The sequence below is a fragment of the Camponotus vicinus genome, unplaced genomic scaffold, assembly GCF_025532165.1.
Source record: "Camponotus vicinus isolate PSW18456_S1 unplaced genomic scaffold, iyCamVici1.0 SCAF_13, whole genome shotgun sequence".
NCBI classification, from domain to species: Eukaryota; Metazoa; Arthropoda; class Insecta; order Hymenoptera; family Formicidae; genus Camponotus; species Camponotus vicinus.
The window spans coordinates 378,147-404,320 of NW_028141949.1; the positions used below are offsets into that span (position 1 = coordinate 378,147).

Here is a 26,174-nt window from a genome sequence, read left to right on the forward strand (position 1 = left end):
GACCGGTTAATGGGACATGACCCAAAGACAATTTGTATATAATGTTCGGCGAAATTTCAGGAATCTCGGGAATGTCTGGCGAGATTACTAGACGCTATGCTGTGTCGGATCTGTATGGATCGAAGCCTAGACACCGCCTTGTTTCCCTGCGGACACGCTGTGGCCTGTTTGGATTGCGCCCGTCGCTGCGAGCGTTGCCCATTATGCCGAGCCGATATTGACTATTGCCGGACGATATACCTTCCGATCGAGCTGACGCACATCGATAAACACACTCCGAAGCTGTTGTCGGAGACGATCGAGCCTGTATTCGGCAAGCCGGAAGAAATAAAAGAGGAAATTTTAGGCAGCGAAGCGTCGGTGAATAGTAATATTTGAGAGTGTCGAGTCAAACGTCGATTCAGCTCGTTTGAAAAATTCTTCAGGATTGTTACTTGCCGCGCAGAAAGAGCGTATTAATTAAAATATGTGCGAGAGCGAAGCACTTTTTTATTTATCTTACCGAGTGATTTTTGACGTTGGTGTTTCGTCGATTTCACGAAATCTTTATTTTGTGCGATTGTTTCAGATAATTTTATCGTTATATATTCGTCAGTGTTTCTTTCCTATTTCAATTTTTCATTTATCCACTTAAGTTATATGAAAAAATAACAACATACCGTACACATTCATAAGATCACTAACTATAATTATTTTGTTTTTATTATTTGTTTTTATTTATTTTTTGCAAAGAATTTTATCATTCTCGATAAAATAATTAGTACTAATTTTACGTTATCGATGTCGTTATATCTTAATTTCAAATTATTGCTGAAAATTTCTTTCATATATTTTCTCTTTCATATATTCTTTTTTTTAATTTTAGATTGTCCTTTTGGAAAAAATTACTAAGGAAAATTGTCTTTTTTGGTTCTCTAGCCAAAGAAATATATAGTGATAGGTTTTTCAGCTGATCTCTTTCTTGTTGATGATTAACAAATACAGAACGAAGAGTCTGAAAATACTGCACTTGAAAAATAATAGTACTGTGATTGAAGATGATATTGTTGGAAAAACACAAGAGATATCGTAGATAGATCCAACGAAAGAATCATGGGATTACATCATTGTCTAGATTTTTAATGTTGGAAACAGTCTCTTTATTCGAGCGACCGAAAAGTGCTATTAGCAGCATAGATTTACAAGAAATAATGCTGCCAACGAGTATCAAGAAATATGTGATCTATATTATATACAAGATCCAAAAGCACTTTGTGTAAATTTTTATTTTTAACTGATGATCGGACCAATACTTTCTTGTTATTTCATGATTAATGCTTTGTTCCTCTTAGATAAATATAGTTTTATTTGGTCATTTATTTTTGATCTAGATAATACTCGCAGGTTGCTTAGGTCGAAATTTTTATCGGAATTAATGATCCAGCATATTTTTTACTAATAATATTCGTTACTCATTGTGATATCGTTTACACAAAACACAACCGCTACAATAAAATCATTTCTAATGTTTTGATAAAATAAAATTGGAATCATGTGGATATACATATGTATATTAATTACGATATTTATGCGTGCAACATATGATGGATTTAGAACTATTAAATACTATACACGATACGGACATCACATTTAGATATGTATTATGAATCTATTTTTATCATACTAGGACAGGTAGAACAATTAAAGCACTTAATCATTGCAGAATTATTACCCCTTAAAGTGAATTTCCTGCAAATCGTATTCTACTTTTTTTAATTGAAGCATTTTATGCAAAGATAAAATTTTATTACCAATATCTGTGTTTATATATGTACATAAGAGATGAGATAACCCACAGCAATAGGGTCAAGTGAGTAAAAGTCATGAGTTCACTAAATGTCAAATCTGATTTAACATATTATATGCGTATATCAGTAAGTTATAATAAAAGCAAAATAACTTAATTGTCTGTGCTTTTCTTAAAAGATAAATCGCGGAGTAAAAAGTCAACGGCATTTTAAGGAAATACGAAGACAGGCTATTTCTATATAAAAATAGTTCGCTTCTTGATTTAAATTGTGTAAAACCAGCTAAAATGCGAGATATTGACTTTTTTCTTGCTCATTGAAAATCTGATATTGCAATACCATCAATTTTTAACAAATTATTTATAATATTTACCAATAGTATAAACTTATAAACTTTGTATGTGTGATGAAATTATATGGAATGAATGAAAGAATGCGAGAGAAAGAGAAGGAAAGAAAAAGGAGATGAAAAAAAGGAAAAGATTATTATAGTCATTCATCAATGCAAAGCAAACTTAATTTGTAATTATTTATAAGAAGAAATAATATTGTATTTATATGTTGCTATGTTTAATGCTTTTCAAGAGACTCTTCTTGAATCACAGTGTAGCCATCGTTTTGTTCACACACGGATATGCCGTATTTCTTATTATAAAACACTTTGTAACATTTCTAGACATATATATTAATGTGATAGCGAGGCTACACTGTATTTGCAAGATTAGAGTATTGCTTGGAGTGAAATATTTTATTTTGTATTTTTTTAGATTAACTCGTGCATAAAATCGAGCCTAAACCGTATATTTAATGCAATTCAATGCAATCTTGCAATAGGTTACTATTGTCACACACAAGATGAAATATCTTTGTTGTAAAATTGTAAACCTATCATGCAATTATCGTGAAAATGAATATAATTATAATGAAAAATAGTGATCCGCAATCGCGAATATGAAAAATAAAATAACTTTGTACCACTACTGTGTGTCGATAAGTGTAAGATTATTAATAATGACAACAACAATAACACTATTATTATGCATTACGAATAATAATTTCTTGTGATTTTAAATCTCTGTATGAAACGTATAAAAAAATTTAAAATATTGTAGCTAATAGATCTATATATGATAGAAACAAAAGTGATCCGAGAAAGAGAGAGAGAGAGAGAGAGATTTCTAAAAATTATCATTTGCAAAGAGTATTTTTAAAGTATTTCCAATTATTTTTTAGTATTATATCAGAATTCCACCCAGCGAAGAAAGTGGAAATGCGCGCGTACATATGAAAATATCACAACTTATAAAACGTAAATTTTAGCATTCAATACGATGTTCCAACCTGTTGATTAAATACTGTGAAATCGAATGTCGAGTTCTTTCTTACTCGAGTCCCAATCCTATCTAATTCTAATTTTTTAAACAATATATTTTGATTCATTTTTATAAGTAATTGCCATGTATTGTACAAATATTATTGTTAAAATTGGACATTTTACTTACTTGCAGGAAAGAAAAGTAAGTGGAATCTCCTTGGCAGTTTTGTTGCTGTTGACACATTGTAGTTTCTGAAAAAAGTATATAAATATTATTATTATTGTCATTACAATTATAAAATTTAATTGAGAAATTTTATGAAAATGAACATAATTATTTATAAATGCTTAATGATGCAATTACAACTAGACATATTTAGATATGTGTTTAGACATAATATTCTAATAAAATGTCGGCATCAATCTTTTTACAACATTTGTTAATAAATTCTTTATAGTTTGCATCATTAAATCATCAATCGGGATTAATTATAGTTACATACATTCAATATACTCAGATTATATTCAATTACATTCGAATCAAAACTACCATTTATCTATTAATTCTTTCCGTGAAAATTTAAATGCGGCTAAATTCACGCTATTCTTACGTAAATTTCTCTTGACAAATTGCGACGCTGCATCAATATTTAACGATAATTAGTAGGTAAACATCGATAGAGCAAAATAAAAGATTGAAGAAATTTCATTTAAAATTATATATTTCGAACAGGTCTTGTGCAATTAGCCAAAACGGCCATTAATTAGCAGCGTAATTGTAACAAATCGACCCATTTCCCTCTCCTAAACTTATCGACGACAAACAAATTCTTTGAAAGAATTAATCGGGAGAGAACAAATTCACATATAAATATATATAAATAGACGCACGATTTTTTACATCACACTGACCTTTACTTTCACTGAAAACGATTACACGTTCGACGAAGGAAGAAGGTATGGCGAGGAACGAGGAACGAGGAACGATAGTCAAGTTCAAACTGTGCGCTGGCCCGTCGTTGGCGGCAATTCGGTCTCGGACGAGCCTCGGCGCGCATGCGTCGCGCGCTCCTATTGGCCGTCGCGATGGCGCTGTCATATGATGAAGCTGCGTGGCACGACGGGACGGCGGATCGGCGATTTTGCAACATGGCGGCGAAGTGAGGGCGAAGTCGTGGGTGCTGTGCCATCGGAAAATGTATCTTTCCTAGTCGCCCGTAACGGTTCCAGTCGTTACTCGGCAATAACACGCGCGACGGTGAAACATACGTGTTCGGGTGGTGTCGTCGGGGCCGATATCGGACATTGGCGCGTGTAAATATGAGCGGGACGGCCGGCAGCGCGACGACGAAGGTGACACCCCGCGGCACCGTGCGTTGCTCGAGCACGTATGGCAGGGACTAGGGCTCGCGATAAGAGAGCCCCGCTTTTGTCCTAGCGAGCCGTGGCAGCCGCCGGGACAGCAGCACCGAATAACGACGCAGTAACGATGTTGTGGCCAGCCCTGCCGAACTGTGAGAACGTGAGTGTCGTGCGCGGAAACAATGTCCGTCTCCGGGGCCGGGGCGCTCGGCGTGTGCGGAGCCACGACCGCCGATCGGCTCCGCGTAATTTCGGTAGCAGCGAGAGTGCTTCGCCCGCGAGAGTGCGTCTCCCCGTTCTTCCCCAGTTCTCCTCGTTCTTCCCGAAAAGTCTCGGAGCGACGAGCCGCGCTTCCGCGACGTCGGCGACGAGATAATAATCCCGACGCCGCGCCGTTCCCATCGGCATCGGCTGCGTCGCGCCGCGTCGTCCGTCGTCGCTCGCTCGCGCGATCGCCGATCGTCGATCGTCGATCGCCGAGCACGGTAGCGTAAAGCGTAACTCGCTGGGCGAGCAGTTTGCGACGAGCAAGCGCACCACCATTGTGTCCGAGTCCGAGTGCCAGTTGATCGCGATTGTCGCGTTGTTGTTGGTCGATTTCCGGGCTCCGCTCGTCTCGCCGTCATCGGGGCGGCCGATGAATTTGTCCTCGTCATCGTCATCGTCGAAAAATGCTCGCCTACGTGCGTTTCGCCCGCATTCTCATTCCCTTTCCTCGCCTCCCTTTTCGTCGTGGAATGCGCGAATGACACGCTCCTCCTTAAACGGCGACCTCTTAGCGGCACGTTTACCGATGTACCGAAAAGTTCGTCTCTGGCCGGTCTCGGTAAATCGCTCCATGTAGCGATGCTCCAAAAATATACCGCGTGCCCATACGGTGGTCTAAATGCATCGCGTCGAAAATTTATACATGCTCGATATGTCAATGCTCTGATTCTCCTAAACGCATCTGTTGATTGTTGTCGAGTTGTCAAACTAATTGTTTATCAACTATTTGTTACAAGCCTTCGCATACACATTTTACTACTTGGTCACAATTGGACAACTGATATTGCAGGCGTTGTGCGCGTGAACAAAATTGCAAAATTTACCTTCAGAATGTCTTCGTAGTTGTAATATAGAGCAATTTTAATTTATTACGAGTAATACATTTATATATAAATCAACAACTATATGTACAGTTTTGTTTTACAAAAAATTAGTTTAAAAAGATTTATTCTTTACATTTTTATTTGCTTTTTTTTCCACAGAGAATTGCCACTTTTTCTCTGGTTGCGTTAAAATGTGTTCAATATGCGGTATAATTTGCTAGTCAAAGTAGTTATATTTAAAATATAGTTGGTTTTAGAAATTGTAATGTTATCAAGAATGAATATTTCATGAATTTTAAATACAGCGATAGATAATGCTATGCGAATTTACTATTATTACTTGTTGATATATCGAGCAATTTCTGCACTTGTGCTATAAAGTAAAATCTCAGCTGCACTCAAATAATTTTATTTGCATACAATGGGGTGTCCTAAAAGGATCGCTATCAAATAATATTTGTGTTGGCAGCTGACTTGAAAAATAAATGCTCGTTGCAATTATATGTTGAATTTTAAATATATAGAAAAGTATAGTTGTTTCTTAGTTGATTGATAAATAATGTAAATATGTATGAATGAATGAGAAAGAGAAAGAAAAAGTGTATTATACGTGTATTATATCCAAACCAGATATATACAATTTAATTATAAATCCATTCTTCTTTTCAGATATACATAAGAAATAGAAGCTCTATTGGTCACTGTGATTTCTGATCGTACATGCGTGCCAAACACAAAGACATAAGAGGGCGTTAAGAAGAGATCCAATGGTTTCCTGACATAATGGAGAGCAAATTATATGTGAAGAATGAGCCGGGACTTGAGGGGCAATCGCTCGCGAATCCGCAGCCCAATCCGTCCGTCGAGGACAGTGGGGGAGCGAGAATATGCTTTGTCTGTGGTGCTGTAGGCCACAGCGAGCAGCACTGGTTACGAGTAAAACCAAGCCCGGGCGGTGCACCTAATGAGCCCTATTTTCCGTTTCTCGAGTCACACGAGCCGCCGAGCGGCTATCGCGGCGAGGGTGCCAGAAGCGGCGCTGTCAAAGCATGCAATCTCTGTTACATTCTGTTGTTGCAACAGTGGGAAAGTTACGAGCGAGAGGCTAGGCCGCATAGTCAGCGGATTTATTGGTTGAAGAGATGCGACGGCGGCTCGTTCACGGGTGCCGAGATGGCACTTCAGGGCGAGTACGCCGCTCAGGTCTTGGGTTTGACGAACGATCAGGCACCGCAGCTCAGACAGGAGAACCGACCAGTCGGTATCTCGCCGCGATTACCGCCAAATTCACCCTCGCCGAGAGTCGAGCAAACTAGACCACCGTCGAATTCAATCGAGCTACCAAGGCCGCATTCTAACACGGCGGAAACGCACAGGCACTTGGAACAAACGAGGCTCACAATGGAATCTCCTCATCACAGATTGCAGTCACCTCACCAAAGGTTGCAGAGCCCGCGACAATCGGTCGAGGACGCTAGAATATCCAACGAGGCGGCGTTGGATCTGAGACATGCACCTAGAAGTTCACCCGCACCACAACCTACCTTACCGCCACAACCTTCAGGTTTTAATCATTTGTGTTCATTTCACACAATTCATATTTGACACCAAGAAAAAGATGACACAATCAAATTTTATATGTATTACTTTTTATCCACTATTGTTTATTTTTTTTATATTTTTTTAAATAAATTTTATTTACTGAATTAATAAATTTTATTTACTTTTTTTAATGAATTATTTCTCGGATAATAATATTGTTGTGTCGATATAAGTATCAATCGCAAAGTTTAAAAAATACATGTATAGAGCTTATTCGCGCGCGCGCGCGCGCACACACACACGTACAGAGAGAAAGACAAAGGCGTATCAGAAACTTCCCAGCAATCAAATTGGCGAATGTAATTGGATCTTTATCTAGAAAATCAACCCATTATCTTTACTTCTCATTTCCAAACAATCATAGAATGTACTATTTATTCACGGGGTGTCTAGTAAATTATGATTTAACTAATCTATTGAAATAATTTCTAATTAATAAATGTAAAAGAAAGAGAAGTAAAAAAATATATAGTATATAGATTATAGAAATAGTATGTGGATTTATTTGTGGATTATATATTGACATTTTGTATATGTCTATCGATTAGTAAAACTTGCACTATCTTACAATCTGTAATCTTTTGATATAATGATTAAATATTATATATAATTAAATATTTATATATAATATTACATATAATTAAATGTTAGATATAAAATATTGCTAAATTATGAAAAAAGATATAGATTTTTGTCGATCATTACAATTTAACGAACGCTATATCCGATATCGCAAATAGTAGCGTATACACACACACACACACACACACACACACACGTGTCTAGATAAAATATCTTCTATCATATAGCATGGAGAATAAAAAAATTTGTAGCGTTTTAATGCGCCTAATACTTAAAGCGTGTCCAAAGTGTACACTCGGCAAAATAACTTGGACGTGAAATCACCAGGCTATCTGATAGGAGTACAAAACTGTTTTTCACCGCTATTATACGTTATCTCTGTTTAGAATGTATACGTGGTAAATATACGAATCGGGTCGCTATTTACGCTGGCCTTAGTCCTTTCGTGCACTAATATAAATGTTTAAAAGTAAAGGTTAAAACAGTTTTGTGCAGATAAGAAGTATGTCGAAGTCATGGCAAAGAGTCAATTCGAGTCACTCGACGCGCACTTTCGATCTGAATGGCGATTCAGGCGATTTTCCTCCCGCGCTCCGCGCACTCGCAGAATATTGAGCTTTGATGACCTCAACAATTTCGATCCGCCCGATCTGATATTCATTAGTCAGCGTATGCCCCGACAGATAAGCGGGTCGTTTGGAATTGAGCTATTGAAACACTGTATTCGTCGTCTAATTCAACTGTCCATGTTCGCGGATATATCATGACGATAAACTCGCGAAAAATGCAAGTTCTAAATGGGTCACGTGCAGCACAATAATGATAATGTCGACGGCGTATGTAAGATTCTCGAGACAACTAGGGTGGACAGTTGCATTGCGCGTTTACGGATTTTATACGACGATGCGTACCATAGAGCGCTCACCGACAATGAATAATAATTATCGGCATAACCGATTATTTGACATTACAATTGCAGCTATATATAGCGGCGGATCGTCGTCCAGCGTTGGCACAGACATTCTAGATTTATCGATGCCGGACAAGAACTCTGTCACCGAAGTCTGTTATGTGTGCGGAGACGAATTCAAGAGAGGATCTCTTAGTCACATCGCTGCGAAGCCACTGCCAAACCCGCCGCACCCTTCTTCCAGTCCTCCGCCATTTTTTCCGTCACTGATGCTTCATCCCAGGCCGAGCAGAAGTCGACCTATGGATAGCGCTGGTCGAGTGCAGGTATTTCCTTATTGCCACATTTGCCAATTTTTTTTTTTTTTTCAATTTTTGCAACGATTTACACATTGATCTTTTCAGGCCTGTTCTGCGTGCCAGAATCATCTTTTATTACAATGGAAAGCTTACACACGGCAGGGAGTACCGCACGGTGATAGAAATTATACGCTTCGCAAGCGGCAAGCACCTACAATGGATACAACTACATTTATTTGCTACACTTGCGCTCTCGAGTACCCTTCATCCAGTATTAGACTACTATATTGCTGTCCTAATCCCGAGAAGGAGGCGTACTTCCCTTATATTTATTCTCTGAGACCTCCTCTAGGAGCTAGTCCTATTAGTCCTCAGGGAATGGTGCAGGTTTGCTCCATTTGTTATAGAGCTATTCCGCATAAGCAACAAATGCATATCGGTGAAAACCATGAGGCACAACCAACCGGGCAGAATATGGATTTCCGTCAACAAGGTTCAAATCTATTAATCCCAAAGAATATTCATACGAGTTTATTTCCGCCGTTTACTATTTAAAGGGGTCATATATTTCTCATTGCAGGTACTTCACCTCGGCCCGCAGTTGCGAAATCTCCAGCTAATTCAGCTGGCAGCGATATTCGCTTTAAGCCATACGACTTGAACAAGTCAACAGTTGCTACAAATAAGCAACGAAGCAGTACAACCGTAAAAGCTCCCATGCCCGGGCAACGAAATTCACCCAGTAACGGTCCCGCGGAAAATGGTACCGTTGCGCTTGGCCAAAATTATAGGTGCTATATTTGTGAGAGATTATATCCCCGTACTCATATGGAGTGGTGAGTCTTATATAAATACTTATCTATTGCCAAAAAGACTATAATCTGAAAGAAATAAAAATGTGATTTCTCACGGTGATATAATTTGATCATTTATCGTTATTATTAGGTTATCTACAAGTCCAGAAGGAATGAATTCACACGCTATGCATTTTCCTTGCTTGAGAGGAATGGCACGTACGTCTGAAAATGCCTGCATGGATAGCCATGGCAGGGTATTAGCATGTAGTCATTGTGTGAATCATCTTGCACAACAATGGGAAAGTATGGATGCAGAACGGGTTCCTTTAGAACGCCGCAGGTTAGTTCATTGCGAATTACATTAGCCACTATTCTTAACCGATTTGCATATATTACGCGAGTTAATAGTGAAGTGAGAAGAAATGTTTTGCGCGTAGAATAAAACGACTTTTATGATTTATAATTCAATTTTCGTGTAGAAGATTGACACACAAGTGTACGATTCTCTCTTTGATTATAATTCATATATTCAATAATAAAAAAATTAATGTTATTGTACTTTAAAAATTTTTTGGATATTAAGAAAATTACTGTGTAATATATTTATTATCTGTATGATATCTGTGTTATATTCTAGGTACGATATTCCTAGTCCACATCCAAATGGTGATGTGAATCGGTCAATCGCTACGCCACCGAGTTCTAGTTCGGATCGAACATTCGGAAGCAATCCAGGCACATCGAGTAGCTCGATATATTGCTTCCTGTGTGGTTTACATAGTGATTTGACTCTTGCGAGAGTCCTATACGGTCGTCCTCAGGGTCGAAACGCGCCATTTTTCCCAGAACTCTTACGTCACCAGTCACCGCCGAACGCCGAGCAGCTACGCGACGACGGCTCCGCTCTGGTCTGCACGTTTTGTTATCATTCACTGTTGGCGCAATGGCGTCGATACGAATCTCTTTCCAGCGGTCAGCAAGTGAATGCTGCTGAGCGGCAATATAACACCCATGATTATTGCTGTTATGTCTGCGGCATCACGACGTATAGAAAACGGGTGCGGGCGTTGCCGGTGAAAGATTTTCCGTTTCTAAGGTATCACAGACAGCCGGAGAAAAGTCTGTTGCTGGAAAATGGCGATTTCGCGGTTGTTTGCTTGGATTGTTACGAAACCTTGCGCACACAGAGCCTCGAATACGAGAGATGGGGCCTACCAGTTGAAAAACGAGAATACAATTGGATTGTGCAACCTCCACCACCCGAAGACAGCCCTGACGCAGCCATAGCTAGGTTACCGTCTGGCGAAAGGTCTGAGAAAGTGGTTAGTATTATTTATCAATGTACGCATTATTTATTAATATATGATGTAACAAGCGCATAATGAACAATCAAGTTTATTATGCGTCAACAAACAGGTTATTACAGTTGTATGTTATCTGTTTATCTCTGATAGGTTCCACCGACATTAACTGTAAGGCCGGCGCGAAAGAACTGCTCACCAAAGGCACCCGATAAGAAGGCACCTGCAAAAATTCCGGAGAAGGAACAAGGTAAGTAATAATTGAATTTCAAATCTCAAATTGTACGCGATGTATGGAAAATATTTTCAACATTTTTCAATCTTTAATCAAGAATGAGAAATGAAATAGAAATGTTACATTTTACAATTTAAGTAAGATATTTATATAGCGCGTTTGAAACATTTCTATAAGTAAACTCGACGAATTTTAAACTTTTCTCATTTGATTGCATGATAATGCACTCTGAGAGTACTTGTTAATTAAACGATCAACGAAAACTTTTCAAGAAGTGTTTTCTGCAGTAGTTAAAACACTTCTATTAGATAATACTGAGTTGACCGAAAACTTTCTCTTATAAAAGCTAAATGCATAAGTTTGTTATATATCGTAATCTTTATTAAAAATTGCAACTGCACTGAGATGGAATCTCAGGATATAAATAATTCCCTAATGATAGTTATACTTGCATTCCGTAAATATTTATCTACTATAGATATTAGTTTTCATTTTAAAATGAAATTCGGCTAATAAAGCGAAGATTGATACCTTGTCGTTGAGATGAACAACAAAGCCTTGTGCCGCCTTGCTTCTTCGCACGTTTAAAACGTTTGTTATGTGTATATATATGTGTGTGTATGTGTATGTACACGTGCGCGCGTGCACACATCTATACATACATATATATATATATATATATATATATATATATATATATATATATATACATATACACACACATGCACATATTTGTACAAAGCTCAACGAAGCGGAAGGTAGGATGTAAGGTGGAGGGTGGAGTAGATAAAACGTGAGTGGTACTCTTAAAAATCCGACAGACAAAAGGAGACTGACGGTAGGAAACTATCCCGAGAGCATAAGTTCTGATGGCTCGAGCGAATTTCGCTGCTTTTTTTTCACTTTTTAAAATTTTTTTCTCCTTTATATCTTTTTTTCTCACTTTTGTGAATCTTCTCTATAGTATCTCGAGTTACGAGTAAGAAAATATCTTTCTCGGCAAAATTTCTTACCATCACCCGGTGTGTAGCAAATATACATATATTCCTTTAATACATATATATGCTCCGTAATTAAATCTTGTAATCTATTTTGTTTTTCTGCGCGTATTTTAAAGTGAAATGAATTGCATTGTATTTAAACAATAATTTTGACGTTTATATACATTTTACATTATTTTCAAAATTAAACAAATTAAGTAAAAAAATAATCTAAATTAAATAAAATAGACAATTAGAAATTATATATTTATAACATTAAAATGTAAAGAAATGTGTGCGAAAATATCGTGCTGTTGATATGCTTTATTATATTTTTATTCGCCGACACCCATTTTTATTCGTCGGAAAAAAATTCTCTCGCCGCGAAAGGTTCCCTCCTGGCTTTGTTGCTGTTAACCTGTAACACTTTTGCTTCATTCTTTTCCTTTTTCGTCCTAACTTACCAGCAGCGTGCACGCCCCTCTAGCGTGGAGGAAGGCACGTCTCCTCAAGTTTACGCCGTTGAACGCGTGAGACCACCGTGCAAACCTGCCATTTAAGAGTCATAAACTTATACTCGAGCAGGTCGTCCAAGTCGCATTTTTAATCCGATCAAGACAAGTTTGTAAAAATTAATCTATATTAATAATCTTCCTATAGAATATTTCAATATTCTGTTCGTGTCTTTTTTTGCTTACAAATTCTTTAATTAATTCGGCGTCAATTTTTTTTAAATATCACATTTTCTCTGTCTTGCAAATTCCCTGAATCTGTAAGAGATTGAGATACTTTACGAAAATTTATGGAGAAATGGAGAAAATCTCAATTTTTACGTTCCATTTACAAATTTGCTCTTATATGATTCTGTCGGGAGTAAACACAGAAATATATTACTTTTATATCGAAAATATTATATAAACCCTTGCTAATTAATGTACTACACGTTTTAATATTATTATAAATTCGTAAAACTCTGGATATTGCATCATTCTTTCGAGGATTAAAATATTGTTAGCGCCATCATAATATCCATTTAAAATTACTAAAATTACTTAAAATTACTCTGGACTAAAGATTAGTCCATTTCAAACTTGCATTCCAAAAAATTTTTGCATTAAAACGTGTATAAATGTGTACAATTAAAGGATAAATTCGGTGTTGTTGAAGATGATCTGTATTGTCAAAATTTATCACATATTGCCAAAAATTATGGCTTTCGCTCAAAATAATAATTTCCTTAATCATTTAAAATGGCACACTTTAAATTTTTATACATTTTTAAAAATAATGGAGACAATGAGTTTTGCGAATTGAGCAAAAATTGGAATTGATCTTTCTTTATTGAAATTTAATTGGACATTATTTGTTGGAGAGATTTTAAAGTTTTAAATTTAATCAATCTATGAAGCGTTAGTATTTAAAAATTATTAATTAAAATGTCTAATATTTTTTGAAAATAAGATTCCTCGAAAGAGAGAGAGAGCACGATCATTTTTTACGTAATGTAAAATTATCTAATTCTGCTCCGAATACCTAATTTTGATTAAATTACATTTTTAAGTATTGCAATATATCATACGAGTAACTAAATCCGTGATAGGAATTTGCGTCAATAAATTGTGGTAGCGAGCAATCGTAATGACTGGAAAAGTTGTGAAAAAGTAGTAAAAAAACATAAAAGTCGTTGAAATGGCAAGTGTCGCGCCCTCGTCGTAAGAACGAGGAAGGGAAATGCGAATAGATGGGTAGGTATAATACGATCGTCGAGATCAGGAGGTCGATTAAGGTCGGTCGATCTGGCTTAGAAGGTACCGGGGGTGGTTCTCTCGAAGTGTCGGGTAGGACTTAGCGGAGGGCTTAGCGGGCGAGGAACTTGCAGATGGAGTAAGGGGGTTAAAGTGCAGGGAGGTGAAGTGCGGCATATAAGTGGGTGAGGAGGGATGGCGGGTCAGGGAGGGACCGAAGGAGAAAGAGCAAACGCCCGCAGCGTGACACCGCATTGCGCCCACTTGCCAACCCACCCAACACCTAAATTCGAATTAGAGAGCCAGCCCCGTCGTTTTCCGTCAACACGCCCGCCATCCTATCCTTTACTCTTCTCGACTCATTCTCGCTCACCCATCCTCTGTATGGTAAACGTAGGGTGAGATGTCAGCTCTCCCTCGTCCCGTTTGTCCGCGTATTCAACGTCCATCCGCGACCTTCTTCGTTCTCTCTTGCGGAGAGCAATAAGCGAAAGGAGATATTCGCCGAAGCGTGTGTCTATTCGTGTTGTCGCTATAGTCTTTGCAAAAATCGATATCAATGTCACCGACGACTTGGCCTCTCGTATTCCTTTGGTAACCGGCGTCGTGGATGTACTAGTTAGGCACGCGGCCAAAAGACTCGATTTCGCTCCTGCTACCTATCTATTCCTCGTTGTCTCGCGGAATTGGTGCCAAGGCGCGACCCAGTTAACGACTTTTTCAGTCATTACTTTGCGGAACATTGCTACATACTCCTTCATTAATTTGCGTCCATTACTTGACCAAAATAGAAAAAAGTCGATAGAAAACAAAATCTTATCTTTTAATCAATTCTAAATGGGTTCTCGATTTTAACAAAGAATATTAGCTTGAAATTTATTTATTAAAAATATCTCTTATATTTATTTATTTATCTATTAAAATAGGTACTTATTTTATTTATAGTTTATTTATAATATTTATTATACCTATTAACATAGAGATTTAATAAATTTTGAAATGAGATAATATTTTTTTTTTACACGTACAATCAAGTTTTTGGAATTATTTAATTTCAACTTTGTTATTTTATCGTTGACATATGTACATGTATACACATATACACATATTTTTAAAGATGTATTGTTTCCGGAAAGGTTAAATTTAATTCGGGTGATGTCGCGGTTTCGCAAGCACCTAAATCGAATATTTATGGCACTAGAGCTGCATTTATAGACGAGCAAATGTCACGAATTCATGTAGCGAGATGTTTTTCTCAACGAATTCTCTTACGGAGAATGCGCTTCCGGCTTGATGCGTATTAATAAATAATTAATCATCGTCGATCACCTTGCAAAATAGAAGCGCTCTTGATAACACTGGCAAGCGATTCTACAGTTTGAATAAATTCCTTTTAGTTTTCTTTTGCCATTTTCTGTTTTCGGCTTGTTTTCGGTCGTCCTTCTTTTTGCTTCGATTTATCTGTCAAAATCTATGGACTTGACAAACGATTCTTTTCCTGTTTTCTTTTACTATTATCAATACATAACTATTTGTAGCTTTACTTTTATGTACGGTCATTTTTATAATACAGTAGTTTATCAGCGGGCTAATTTAAATTTCTCGATTACATGAGAATTAAAGACAAAGGTTCGGGATACGTGTGCCAAATATGCCAAGTCGCTTTCTTTCGAGTGCGATAAAAATAATACAACTTATTAACCCGGTAAAGAATGTCGACGTGCTATAATGGAGAGAAAACGGGAGAAAGGGTGGTTATGAATGGGAGTCGACGGGGGTGGCGCGTTTGTTCGGCAAAGGAGCGAGAGAAAAAGTGAGCGGCATCCCGAAAAAGGATACGAGGGAGCAAAAGAGGGTCGGAGGCGCAGAGAATGGAGGTGGAAGAGGATAGTCGGGTGGTAGTCTGGGATGAAAGGAAGGGGCAAGGGGAAGTTCCCTGTCGCCGCCACGTATTGATTTTGCCGACAGACAGTCGGTTGTTGAGCTGTCTGCCTCGTAAGCCTAACTCATCGTTTTGTGGGCTGTCGCGTGGGCCCTATATGGACGCACTACTCCCATAGTATCTTTTTTTTTTTGCTACTCTTTCTCAAGAGTGAGCGATGATACGGTCCCGAATGGCGTGGATGATATTCTCCGTTCGACCTTTGCGCGGCTTGTCCGACCCTTTCGTGTACTCTGCAAGCAGCGAATAGAATAGAGACAATTTAGACTCGAAAATATAGAATATTGCATCCGCAGAATTTTTGCATCTTTTAGAAAATGAACTTTTGCCAATTGGACCAATTGCCATCTCGAAAAATTTTTCTCACACGTTACGTGTTTTCTCACAATTACTATATTACTGCGTTACTAAGATATATATTCAGAAAACGGTTCTCTTACGTTTCTTTCTTGAGGATAGAAATTTTTTAACAATGTTAATAATTTCGCGTGATTGAGCTGAGTAAAATGTCAGAGTGCCGTAAAGTTGCGTTTATACGATAATTAGTTATGCATGGGAAAGTATCGCTGTCAAGGATAATAGTCGGAAAACAACGCTATTGATGCAATCAAAGTAACAAGAACCGACCAAACAATCTTAATAGACTCGTTATAGAAAGAAAAATACAGAGATATATATTTATTTTTCATCTTTATTCATTTTACGTTTTTATCGCAGCTTGTTATTAAAAAGTACATGACACACATATTAGTAATAATTCATGATAAGATCTAAGACGCTTTGAATTGCACTTTGTATTCTGTTTTTGTCCTTTCCTCTATTTGTGCTAGCTGTCAGTCCGTTTCCAAGTCGTATCCATGACAGACGTACATTCTCTTCGGGATCAATTGTCGGTCATTCTGATCCGCGCTTGTCAAACACATTTCTCTACTCATTACTCTTCGCGATACCTACCTATCTATGTCGCATAATCCGATTCTTCCGCGTCAAGAGTCCCGAGGAAGTCGTAAATATCACTTCCCTCGACCAGTGTACCAATATCATTGAATATAAGCGTTTCGTGCTCTTTTGTGGCGATACAACAGTGGGCGAGCAACAGATATATCGGAGATATTCGTTACTGCGCGACAAACACCGTATGCGAATTGTGTCGGCTTACAAGCTAATTGATCGTCAAATATGGAACGCTGTTCTGTCTGCGAAACACTTGTGCAAACTACTACGACAACTGCCGTCGTCATTCATCGCCGTGTTGTTCCTTGCGAGAAACCGTTTCACGCGAATTGTACTTGCAACAAATTGCCCGTCGCGAATGACAATATTGCACACATAGAGACTCATTCGGTTGCTCCGGACGACCTTATTTCACTTTCATCGAGTTCGCCAAATGAAGATCGATTATCATTGACAACTACTTTACACGATAGTATAATCGAGGATTTATTGGTCGATTATGCGGAAGTTATAGAAAATGTAATATTTAATCTGTTGGAAAAAATTTCGATATTGCCGTTTTTACTCAAAAACAAAGAGACAATTATCAAGATTGCATTAATCTAACAATATTATTTGTAAAAATAAGATATATATATGTATACATAATGGTTCTAAATTCTACATTGTGCTAAACGTGATGAAGGAATATTCTTTCTTTCAAAAATAATTCTAATGCGATGCTAACTTTATTTTTGATTCGTTTATATTCCGTTATGAATTAAAAGAATGCAGTTTATTAAATAATATAAATGCATAAAGAATTAGTAGCATAGTCGTAATAAATAGACGCGTCTTCTCTAGACACGTTCAATACATAGAATTTTCCAAGCGTTAACAGAAACTTGTTGCGCCTAGAGTCCTAGACACTATAGATTACGTTGGGATCAATATATATATTTCTCGTTTTCGATAATTATATTTTAGATTAACATCGGGAGACAAACATTTACAGATACGAAGGAGAAAGGACTTTTTAATTATTTCCTTCCTTGCGTTTAGTTCGAGTGTGATATCAAGAAATCGATACGAGGGATGTTGTTTTCGACATAAATTAATAGTTAATTATCAGCTCACTACGAAACAATTAATACAATAAGCGTTTGCAAAAATGTACAAGGTGCATTTCGATGACATTTGCAAACGATGTAGAAACGTATGTAAAATACTTATGAAATATCTAGCACTTCAATCTGATATTTCACGTAATACATATTAATTATGAATTCTCTACAGTAAATCATTAGGTTTGCTCCACTGACATAACGAACAATTTTGAATGCGCATAATTCTGATGAGTAGCAGAATATAGTGGTTATCATATATCGTCATCTGCAAATTGCGACCTTTTTTACCTGTTACTATCGCGAATAAGAAAATGATTTTAATTTGTGAAAATTGAGACTTATATACCGATACGATCACTCGGCACTGCTTTTAAAACAGGTGAGCATTTTGAAAGAGTGGTACGGCACGTTGTTATCGGCTTAACGATCAATTTTAATTGCCACATCAGTTTATTGGATTGCCGTTACAATAGCTGCGAGAATGTTCCTCGTGAAAGGGGGAATTAATTGCACATCGCGGATACGCAAAACGTAGTGCATGCAACATGCAGAGGATATTATTGCGGGAACGTATTTTGTGGATGGCAGGCCGCGACGCGAAGTTAATTACCCGTTTACAAGAATTAGCGTATTGGTAATTTCGGCCTTCGAAATAGATCGATGACGATAATGTAATTGTGTGTGTGTGTGTTAGCTAATAATAGCCACTGCAAATTGCGCGGCTAAGATAATCGTGATGAACCATTTCGTAATGATAACTGGACATTTTCGCGTAAATAATGCGATGTGACAACGCGCATCGTTGCAATTTTTTTCGGGCGATAATAACGAGCAAAAATATGCACGATGGCCTTACATATGACGCGTCTTTTTTTAGCGAGATATATAAATGAAATTTCGCAAAATAAACTAAAAATACATTAGTTTGATTATCATTTTTAGCTATTGCTATCTTGTCTACTAAATGCAAAATTTCGCGCAACATGCAGTCATAAGATAATCGCATATACGATTTTACGTACAGAATTACCATCTACTTGTATATTGTATAAATCACGAGAGTTTTATGATTATTCCGCGACTCGATGACTTGTGCAACTCATATTCGAGGAGATTCTAATCTTTCCGTTAAAACCGCGTTTTACGAAAAATTAAATTACCTTCATCCGATCAAATAGCAGTCTCGGCCTCATAATTAAGTGTCGAAGAAAAAAAATCTAAATATTTATTTTTAGAAAATATACATGTATTGATGTTTTGCGATGTATCGTAAAATCGCGAAATCTTAATCATGCGTTTAATCATATCGATGAAACTCTTGTGATTACGTCACGATTAAAATAATCTCGAGGAAATATCACGTGTATAAAATTGTCTCGTTTAACTTGACAAATGATACGCGTGGATATTCTTTTACGATTATAAATAACTAATGATATTTCCTATGCGCGCAATGATGGATGTTTGCAGAGCGTACTCTATAATAACTGTAAAAAAGTAAGATTTTCAATAAGCCGTTTAATAGTTTGATTAGTAGCAGCGAAATGTAAAATGATACGAGTCGGGATGACTTGGATGTCGTATGTCAAACGAATAATGGTGCATCGAGTCGCGCGGATGTCGTTGACCGAGTTCGCCGAGTTGTCTCGCTTCGCGGAATTCAAATTACACATAGCAGCGGCGTGACGGATATAGACGGCACGGATACGCGCGCATGTCAAAGTGACGAAGGAAGCGCGCGAATTATTTAGGAAGCTGCTGCCGACTTCGTAATCGTTCTATCTGCGTCGGGCTCTCGCTTCCGTTACCCTCTTTCAATCCGCCTCTCGCGTTTACATCGTTTCGATCCCCCTAACGTTCGGGTTTCCGGGTGAGGTGGCGGCGGCGGTGACGGCGGTAGTAGTGGCGATGGCGAGGGTGAGGGTGAGGGTGGCGGCATCGAGAGAGGATGACGGTGGCGTTGGTGGCGCGAGCGGAACCTCGACAGAGTGCAGAGTGGTTGGATTTCAGACTTTGAGTTGGAGGGGAAGGTACGAGGGGTGAACGTGATAGAGAGAGCGATCGCGAGGAGGAGGAGGAGGAGGAGGAGAAGGAAGAAGAGGGGGGGGGGGGCTTGTGCTGGTTGAACAGCGCGTGCCGCTTCAGCGCCAGATGGCCCCGAAAGAGCGAGGGAGTGAGACGGGGCGAGAATGAAGAAGGAAAGAGGCGATAGAAGGAGAAAGAGAGATGGAGAACGAAAAACCGCTCTTCTCCCCAGTCTCTGACGTTTAGCTCGAGGCGGTTGGTTGCGTAAGACGAAAAGAATGGAAAGGAGCGGGACACGGGGACAGTTCTCGAGGCCCGCGGAATGAATGCCGGGCCGCTTTTTCTGTTCAACATTTCGTGAGAAACGTTTAGCTCCGTAGTTTCGGGACGTGTATCTCTTTTCCGCGTAGGCAAGATGATGAGCCTCTTCTCCGTTAACGTGGGTGGCGCGAGATTATGTACTCGGAGTCTGCGTTAAAGCACGATGAGTCGAGCCCGATTATATTTTATATTTCGAGCATCCAATTTTTCGCGATAAAGAAAATTATTTCGCAAATAATCTATTAATTTATTATATAGGAAAATTGCGGGGCAATAAAGATGGGAAATGTAGCGTATTCATCCCACGCAAATATTGTCTTATATTGTTACGTGTAGGAAAAAATAAAATAGATTTGCGTTCCTAGAACTAAGCTTTACATATAGGGATTAACATCGTATCGAGAAACATTTATCTACATAGCGATCGTTGCTTATGCTGCTCCTAAATCATTTTTATTATAGCATCAAAATGTGATTAAATACAATGTATAATCGATCGAATTTTTTATTAAACAAGGTTCCGATTTAAAAAAATATGCGAGTAATTTACATAAAATTTCAATATAAAAAAATTTTACAATATGTATATAAATTCTAACGCATGAGCATTGCAATTTTGCATTCAAAATGAATAGAAAAAATGACACGAGTGTCATCTGTAAATTAAACTGCTATTTATGTAAAATTATGCGAAATATCTCCGCGTTTATCGTGTTTCTCTACATTCGATTAGTGGAGCCTTCTCCTCTTTTCTCGAGCCTTGAAACAAAAGAGAAAAAAATCATATGCATTCCGGACGTTACGTGATTCGAGCGAAAATGACAAACGGATCGACAAGAGGCCGCGAAAGTCGGCGTTGCGATTCGCAAAGATGCGTGTAATAATGTATGACGGCTCGTCGCTCTCATCGAAAGCGAGAGAAAGAGAGAGAGACCGATCCTATTCTCTCTTCCATCGGCAATTCGATCTTGGTCGAAGCGCGCGGCGAGTCGAGCGTCGAGCCTTCTATCATCGGCCGCGAGTGGAGGGGGGACGGACGAGCGGGAGCGCGGCGGAGATGCCCGAAGATGAACGAAGCGCGGTTCGCCGCCGCCGCTCGGCGGCGCGGCTCGTCAGTCTCGTACCAGCCGCCGTCGGTTTCGCGTGTCGTGGCGATCGTCTCGCGCGCCACGTGAGGGAACGAGAGGTTACGTGCGTTTGTGCGTGTAATAGCGAACGCGTATACCGACAAGGGAGCGTGGGTCTCGTTTAACGATGGATTTTCTCTCGTACGTCGCGTAGGCGGGCGGTCTACGCGTAAATGGAGCGCACGCGCCGCACGAGCAGGATCGTTTGAAAAGACAGCCCTCTCTCCGTCTCTTGGCATCGCGGGGTCCGACATCCACTCCGCGCGTGCCTGTCGCGGTGAAAGACGCGCGCGTGTAAATACATCTTCCTCGCAGTCTGGCGGCAGCGCCGAAGCGTTCGGTCAATTAGCCGTAATGGCACGATCCGCCGCGTCGGTCTCGGTCAATTAAGTGGTGATTAGTGCGCGGGCTGTGCCGTCATCCCATCTCTCTCTCTCTCTCTCTCTCTCTCTTTCCCGAGCGTGCAGGCGCATACGTGCGTGCTCTCTCCCTTTCTCTATCCCCTCCCCCCTCCGCCCTTCCCTCCCACCGCGTCAGCCGACTCCGACACGGTAGTCTCGCGTGTGGGGGTGTTGCAACGGTGAGAACAAGCGCGCGTTCGGTGTGAACGTCACCGCGTGTCGCAAGGTCGAGAGGTGGACGACAGAAGGTGCCTCTCTTCGCGGCGCGTCGACTCCGGCGGCTCGATGCATCGACGCGTCTGTTAACGCGCTGGCCTTTCCGACATCGCGCGTGTGCGTGCGCGAGCAACGGCGCGTGCGCGCGTTGCGTGCCTAGTAGAACGGGCGCCTGCGGATCCCCGATCCCCGAGGCCGTAAATCACGCGTAGACGAGAGGAGGCGGGAGAGGAGGCGAAAGGAGACGAGACGAGAGGAGACGAGAGTCGAAGCGCACCCGCAAGAATGCGCGTCGAGCGGTGATACTCGCCGATCGGTATCGCTCCGGAAAGGATCACCGTGTTGTCGTCGCTCTGGAGTACGTCGAGGATGACGGAAGACTCCTCTTAATCTCGAACCTAACCTAACGTAGCCTCGCGTGAATTTGGGAGTGCTTCGAGTGTATAGTGTTACGTGCGCATCGATCGTGGAGCCGACCGATCCGCGGAGGAAACGGACGGCGAAAGATTGACAGGCGAAAGATGCTTCGCGATCGCGCGCGCTGCCTCGCGAGGGAAACTCGTCGCGTCGCGTCGCCGGAATCGTAGTCTCGGGGTAGCTTCCTTCGCAACGTCGACGTGTATCCGCGTGTGTATCCGCTCCTTGCGTGGCATCGCTCGACTACAAAGTAGCCGCCAAAATGGACTTCCGGGCGCCACATCCGCTCGTGCATCCCTCGCACGCTGGACACCCTTACTATTACCCAGGTATTTCGGAAAATGTTTTTCTTTTTTTCAACCTTTTTATAACCTTAGATTTCACATCTCTTTGGAAAGGAATCGTTAAATATGTAGAGAGAATGTTTTTTACCTTCAAATAAATATTTGTTGATGTATCAATAATTGAGAGCGTTTAAACAGTTGATTGGAAGAAATTAAGTTTATTAAAAAAATTATTACATAGGGATATTTTTTTTTTCAATCAAAAGATATAGGGATATTTTTCTTCAAATGAAAGGTTTTTGAATGTTGAATATTCGAGAGTTAACTGGACTTTTTAATCGCTTCTGATTTCGAGGCATGCGAACGCGATACGTTAAAACAGTCGTGAAAGTCTCAGGTGCAGCGAGCGCAGTCGCGACGATCGTCGACGTGATGAATGCCATTCACGCGACACCCCTTAACACGCGATGCACGTTTAATGTGCACGTGATGTCGAGATCGTGTCGCGCGTGCAGCGCATCGCGCACAAGGATAGTTTCGTGCATCGAGAATACGCGATTAGACTCTAACGGAGGATCAATGTTGAATTATTTCGATCCCGTATCTCGAACGCTGCTACTATTCGTGTCAAAGATTTTGGAAACTAAATGGAGCGAGATAGTATTCCAAAGACTATCATTTTGTTCCTATTATATTTAAACATAATTTTGTACTCGTCAAACATATATAATAAGATTAATAATAATGTTACATCTCCTCCAAACTTGTGCTCGATTTGTAGAAATTTGAAAATTATTCCCTGGAAACGAGGTATTTTCTTGTACAATTTTTGCACCTATTTAAAAAAATGAATATCTCTCGAGCAATTATCGAGTGTATAAATCATCTTATATTAACGATGGGGGCGGATTTTCAGTCGTTCCAGATTTTTATCTCGCGACACGTCGATGCAAAATCATTTCTTTGCACATTTAACGCCAAAGACGATTCGCGCGCGATAAATATATAAATTAGCAACGTTGTTTTCAATCACGCGACTTTTAACTACGGACAAAATTCACAGCACTTAATCGCAGTCTCGCAAGTGGCACTTGGATAACGCTCCATCGGAAAAACGTGCTCGATTAAATTAATCCGGCTCCCACCTTCGCGTGCGCGCTCGCAAGAAAAGTTGCCCCGCGTTGCAGTTTCCAGGGGATTGGCTCTTCGTGCGATATGTTCTTTAGCGTGATGGGAGGAATGGGGGGAAAGGTGCACGCAGGAAACGAGCGCGCAAACTTAACTCACTCACCGCAAAGCCGCGCATCCGACCAAGTGCCGGCTATTTCCTTCACCACCTCGCTGCACTTCGCCCTTGTGGGCGCATTCGTGATGCGTATAATTTCAATATGTTGAAAATGGAGCGCGTTATGCCGCGATCTGCGAACGAGGAGGGAAATAGCTGACGCGTGTATACATGATATACCGTACCTTTCCGCTTTTAAATCACTCGATGACGCAGGTTGCTTAATCTAATACGAAGAGTATTGATATTTTATTTAAATATTTCGAAATGATATTAACGAGTGTTTTAATAAATATTTTCTAATATAAGCAATTTATTGCGTACTAAAGTATAAAAAAAAAAAATGTTTTAACATTAATGTTTCCTCGAAATTAAATTATAAAGATTTAAAAAGTACCGGTTCAGCAATCATGTGTTTCGAGCATTTTAAAAAGAAATCAGCTGATGAGATATCGAGAAATCGCGCGGTACACGGTCGTTTTTACCGAAATAGGAAGATTTGCGAAGCGACTGCCGCCGATAGCGCGCAATCACTCGGAACATCCGCCGTTTTTTTCCCTCGTATACGCGCGATCGCGCGTATCGATTGGGAGGCTCGGATGGTGGCTCGTTTCGGAAAAACGTGCGAATTAACTGCTCGATGCTTATATAACGCGGTGCGAGGAAATTAAAAACGACGACAATGTGAGGAGAACGGAAGGGGGAGGAGGGGGGGGGGTAGAATCGCGCGATACTCGCATTCGCGATTCCAGCCCTCCCATGCTCGCCCGAGGGAATCGCGCTAACCTTTATTAACGTAACGTAACATCATTAATTGCGCGAGTGTGACTTTTTTATTGGACATTCGGGGTAAATATTGGCACCGCGAATTAGCTATTTCGGCATATCGCAATCTTGCGTGTGCGTGTGTTGGCGTTTATTCACTCTCGTTTATCGGATTTCTCTCTTTCTTTATCCGATTCTCATTTCGATATCGTGAGATAGCCAACCGGATGTTTATTATTATTAAAGCGAAATTGCAATGACATTTCGACGCCCAGCGTCCTCCGCGAGAGTTTAAATCGCTTCAGTGTAGGCGTTTTAAATATCACGGTATTATCGACTTGTTTGCAATCAAATTATTTGCAATTATTAGTAATGAAACTGCATAAAATTATTTTGATGCGAATCTAAACGCGTGCGACTCTAAAAATAGAGATGCTGGATGGACATTTGATGTGCAATTTCAACTTTGGATATTTTTATGTACAGATTTTTCATATTTTCTGCTTTATACTGTTAAAAGCGTAAAAAGCCTTGGGTTACGAACATTTTTTTTTTTCTTTCTCATATTCACATGATATCTTGTACTGTTGATATGAATTCGCTATCTTTGATAGTGTCGCAATCGCTCGCATATTATCACTATATACTTGTATAGCACTAAAATAGTTAAGTAACGAATAATAGTTTAGGTGGCATTGAAACGTGTGCATCTATTTAACATATTAAACCGATAATGCATTTGTCGTACATGTGTTTACGCAACACGTTAGTACCAGTGCTTGCAATTCTATACATGTATATGTACCGCGTAGTCATTATTCCTATTGAACTTTTTATTCGCTGTTTCTTTCATCAAAATAACGTTATCACAATAATATTGATTAAAATTACAAGAGTCACTCACAATGATTATAATCGTTGCAATCGGTACGAAAGAGTCATGCGATAGTATATCTTGATCGAGAAATCGCCAGAAAAGATAAATTACTCGCAATTTATAACTTTCTCGACTTTGTCTAGTTCGCACACGATAAACGACATTGTTTCTTTGTCGGTGAAATGGTCTGTAAATTATTTCGCAGCCCGGCCAAACGACGGTCATTGTCTCTGTAGTCAATAATGAACGCTTCCCTCTCTGTCCTTCCTTAATCTTGTCGCATTAATTTCCAGCCGGTTTCCTCGTTATTTATTTGGCGCGGTCGATAAAACGACACGAGTGAAGTCGCTATTTTTCGCCGCCATCCGCGCGAAAAATTGGTTATTTATCAGTGAGATTTTTAGCGAATATCTCGAGTAATTATAAGTTTCCCTTCCTTCGTTCCTCG

At 39.6% G+C, this 26,174-nt stretch overlaps 3 protein-coding genes across 7 annotated transcripts in view; 2 read left to right on the forward strand and 1 right to left on the reverse strand.

Moving 5' to 3' along the window:
• Dnr1 (E3 ubiquitin-protein ligase defense repressor 1) overlaps positions 1-3,155 on the forward strand; it is a 129,103-nt gene extending 125,948 nt beyond the window's left edge. Inside the window, exon 7 of the mRNA XM_083086529.1 lies at positions 61-3,155. Coding sequence (XP_082942655.1) covers positions 61-378 — 318 coding nt within the window. The 3' untranslated portion in view covers positions 379-3,155. The remainder of the gene's footprint in view (positions 1-60) is intronic.
• Positions 1-4,949, reverse strand: part of LOC145964118 (uncharacterized) — a 128,088-nt gene extending 123,139 nt beyond the window's left edge. For all 5 annotated transcript variants that reach the window (XM_083086531.1, XM_083086532.1, XM_083086533.1 and 2 more), the window contains exons 1-2: positions 4,015-4,949; positions 3,290-3,354 (exon numbers count right to left, since the gene is read on the reverse strand). In XM_083086531.1, coding sequence (XP_082942657.1) covers positions 3,290-3,354; positions 4,015-4,201 — 252 coding nt within the window. In that variant the 5' untranslated portion in view covers positions 4,202-4,949. The remainder of the gene's footprint in view (positions 1-3,289; positions 3,355-4,014) is intronic.
• Positions 4,235-26,174, forward strand: part of Px (MAP7 domain-containing protein plexus) — an 80,896-nt gene continuing 58,956 nt past the window's right edge. The window contains exons 1-8 of the mRNA XM_083086526.1: positions 4,235-4,624; positions 6,225-7,119; positions 8,719-8,975; positions 9,054-9,441; positions 9,529-9,784; positions 9,894-10,085; positions 10,383-11,067; positions 11,200-11,296. Of these exons, the coding sequence (XP_082942652.1) occupies positions 6,339-7,119; positions 8,719-8,975; positions 9,054-9,441; positions 9,529-9,784; positions 9,894-10,085; positions 10,383-11,067; positions 11,200-11,296 (2,656 nt within the window). The 5' untranslated portion in view covers positions 4,235-4,624; positions 6,225-6,338. The remainder of the gene's footprint in view (positions 4,625-6,224; positions 7,120-8,718; positions 8,976-9,053; positions 9,442-9,528; positions 9,785-9,893; positions 10,086-10,382; positions 11,068-11,199; positions 11,297-26,174) is intronic.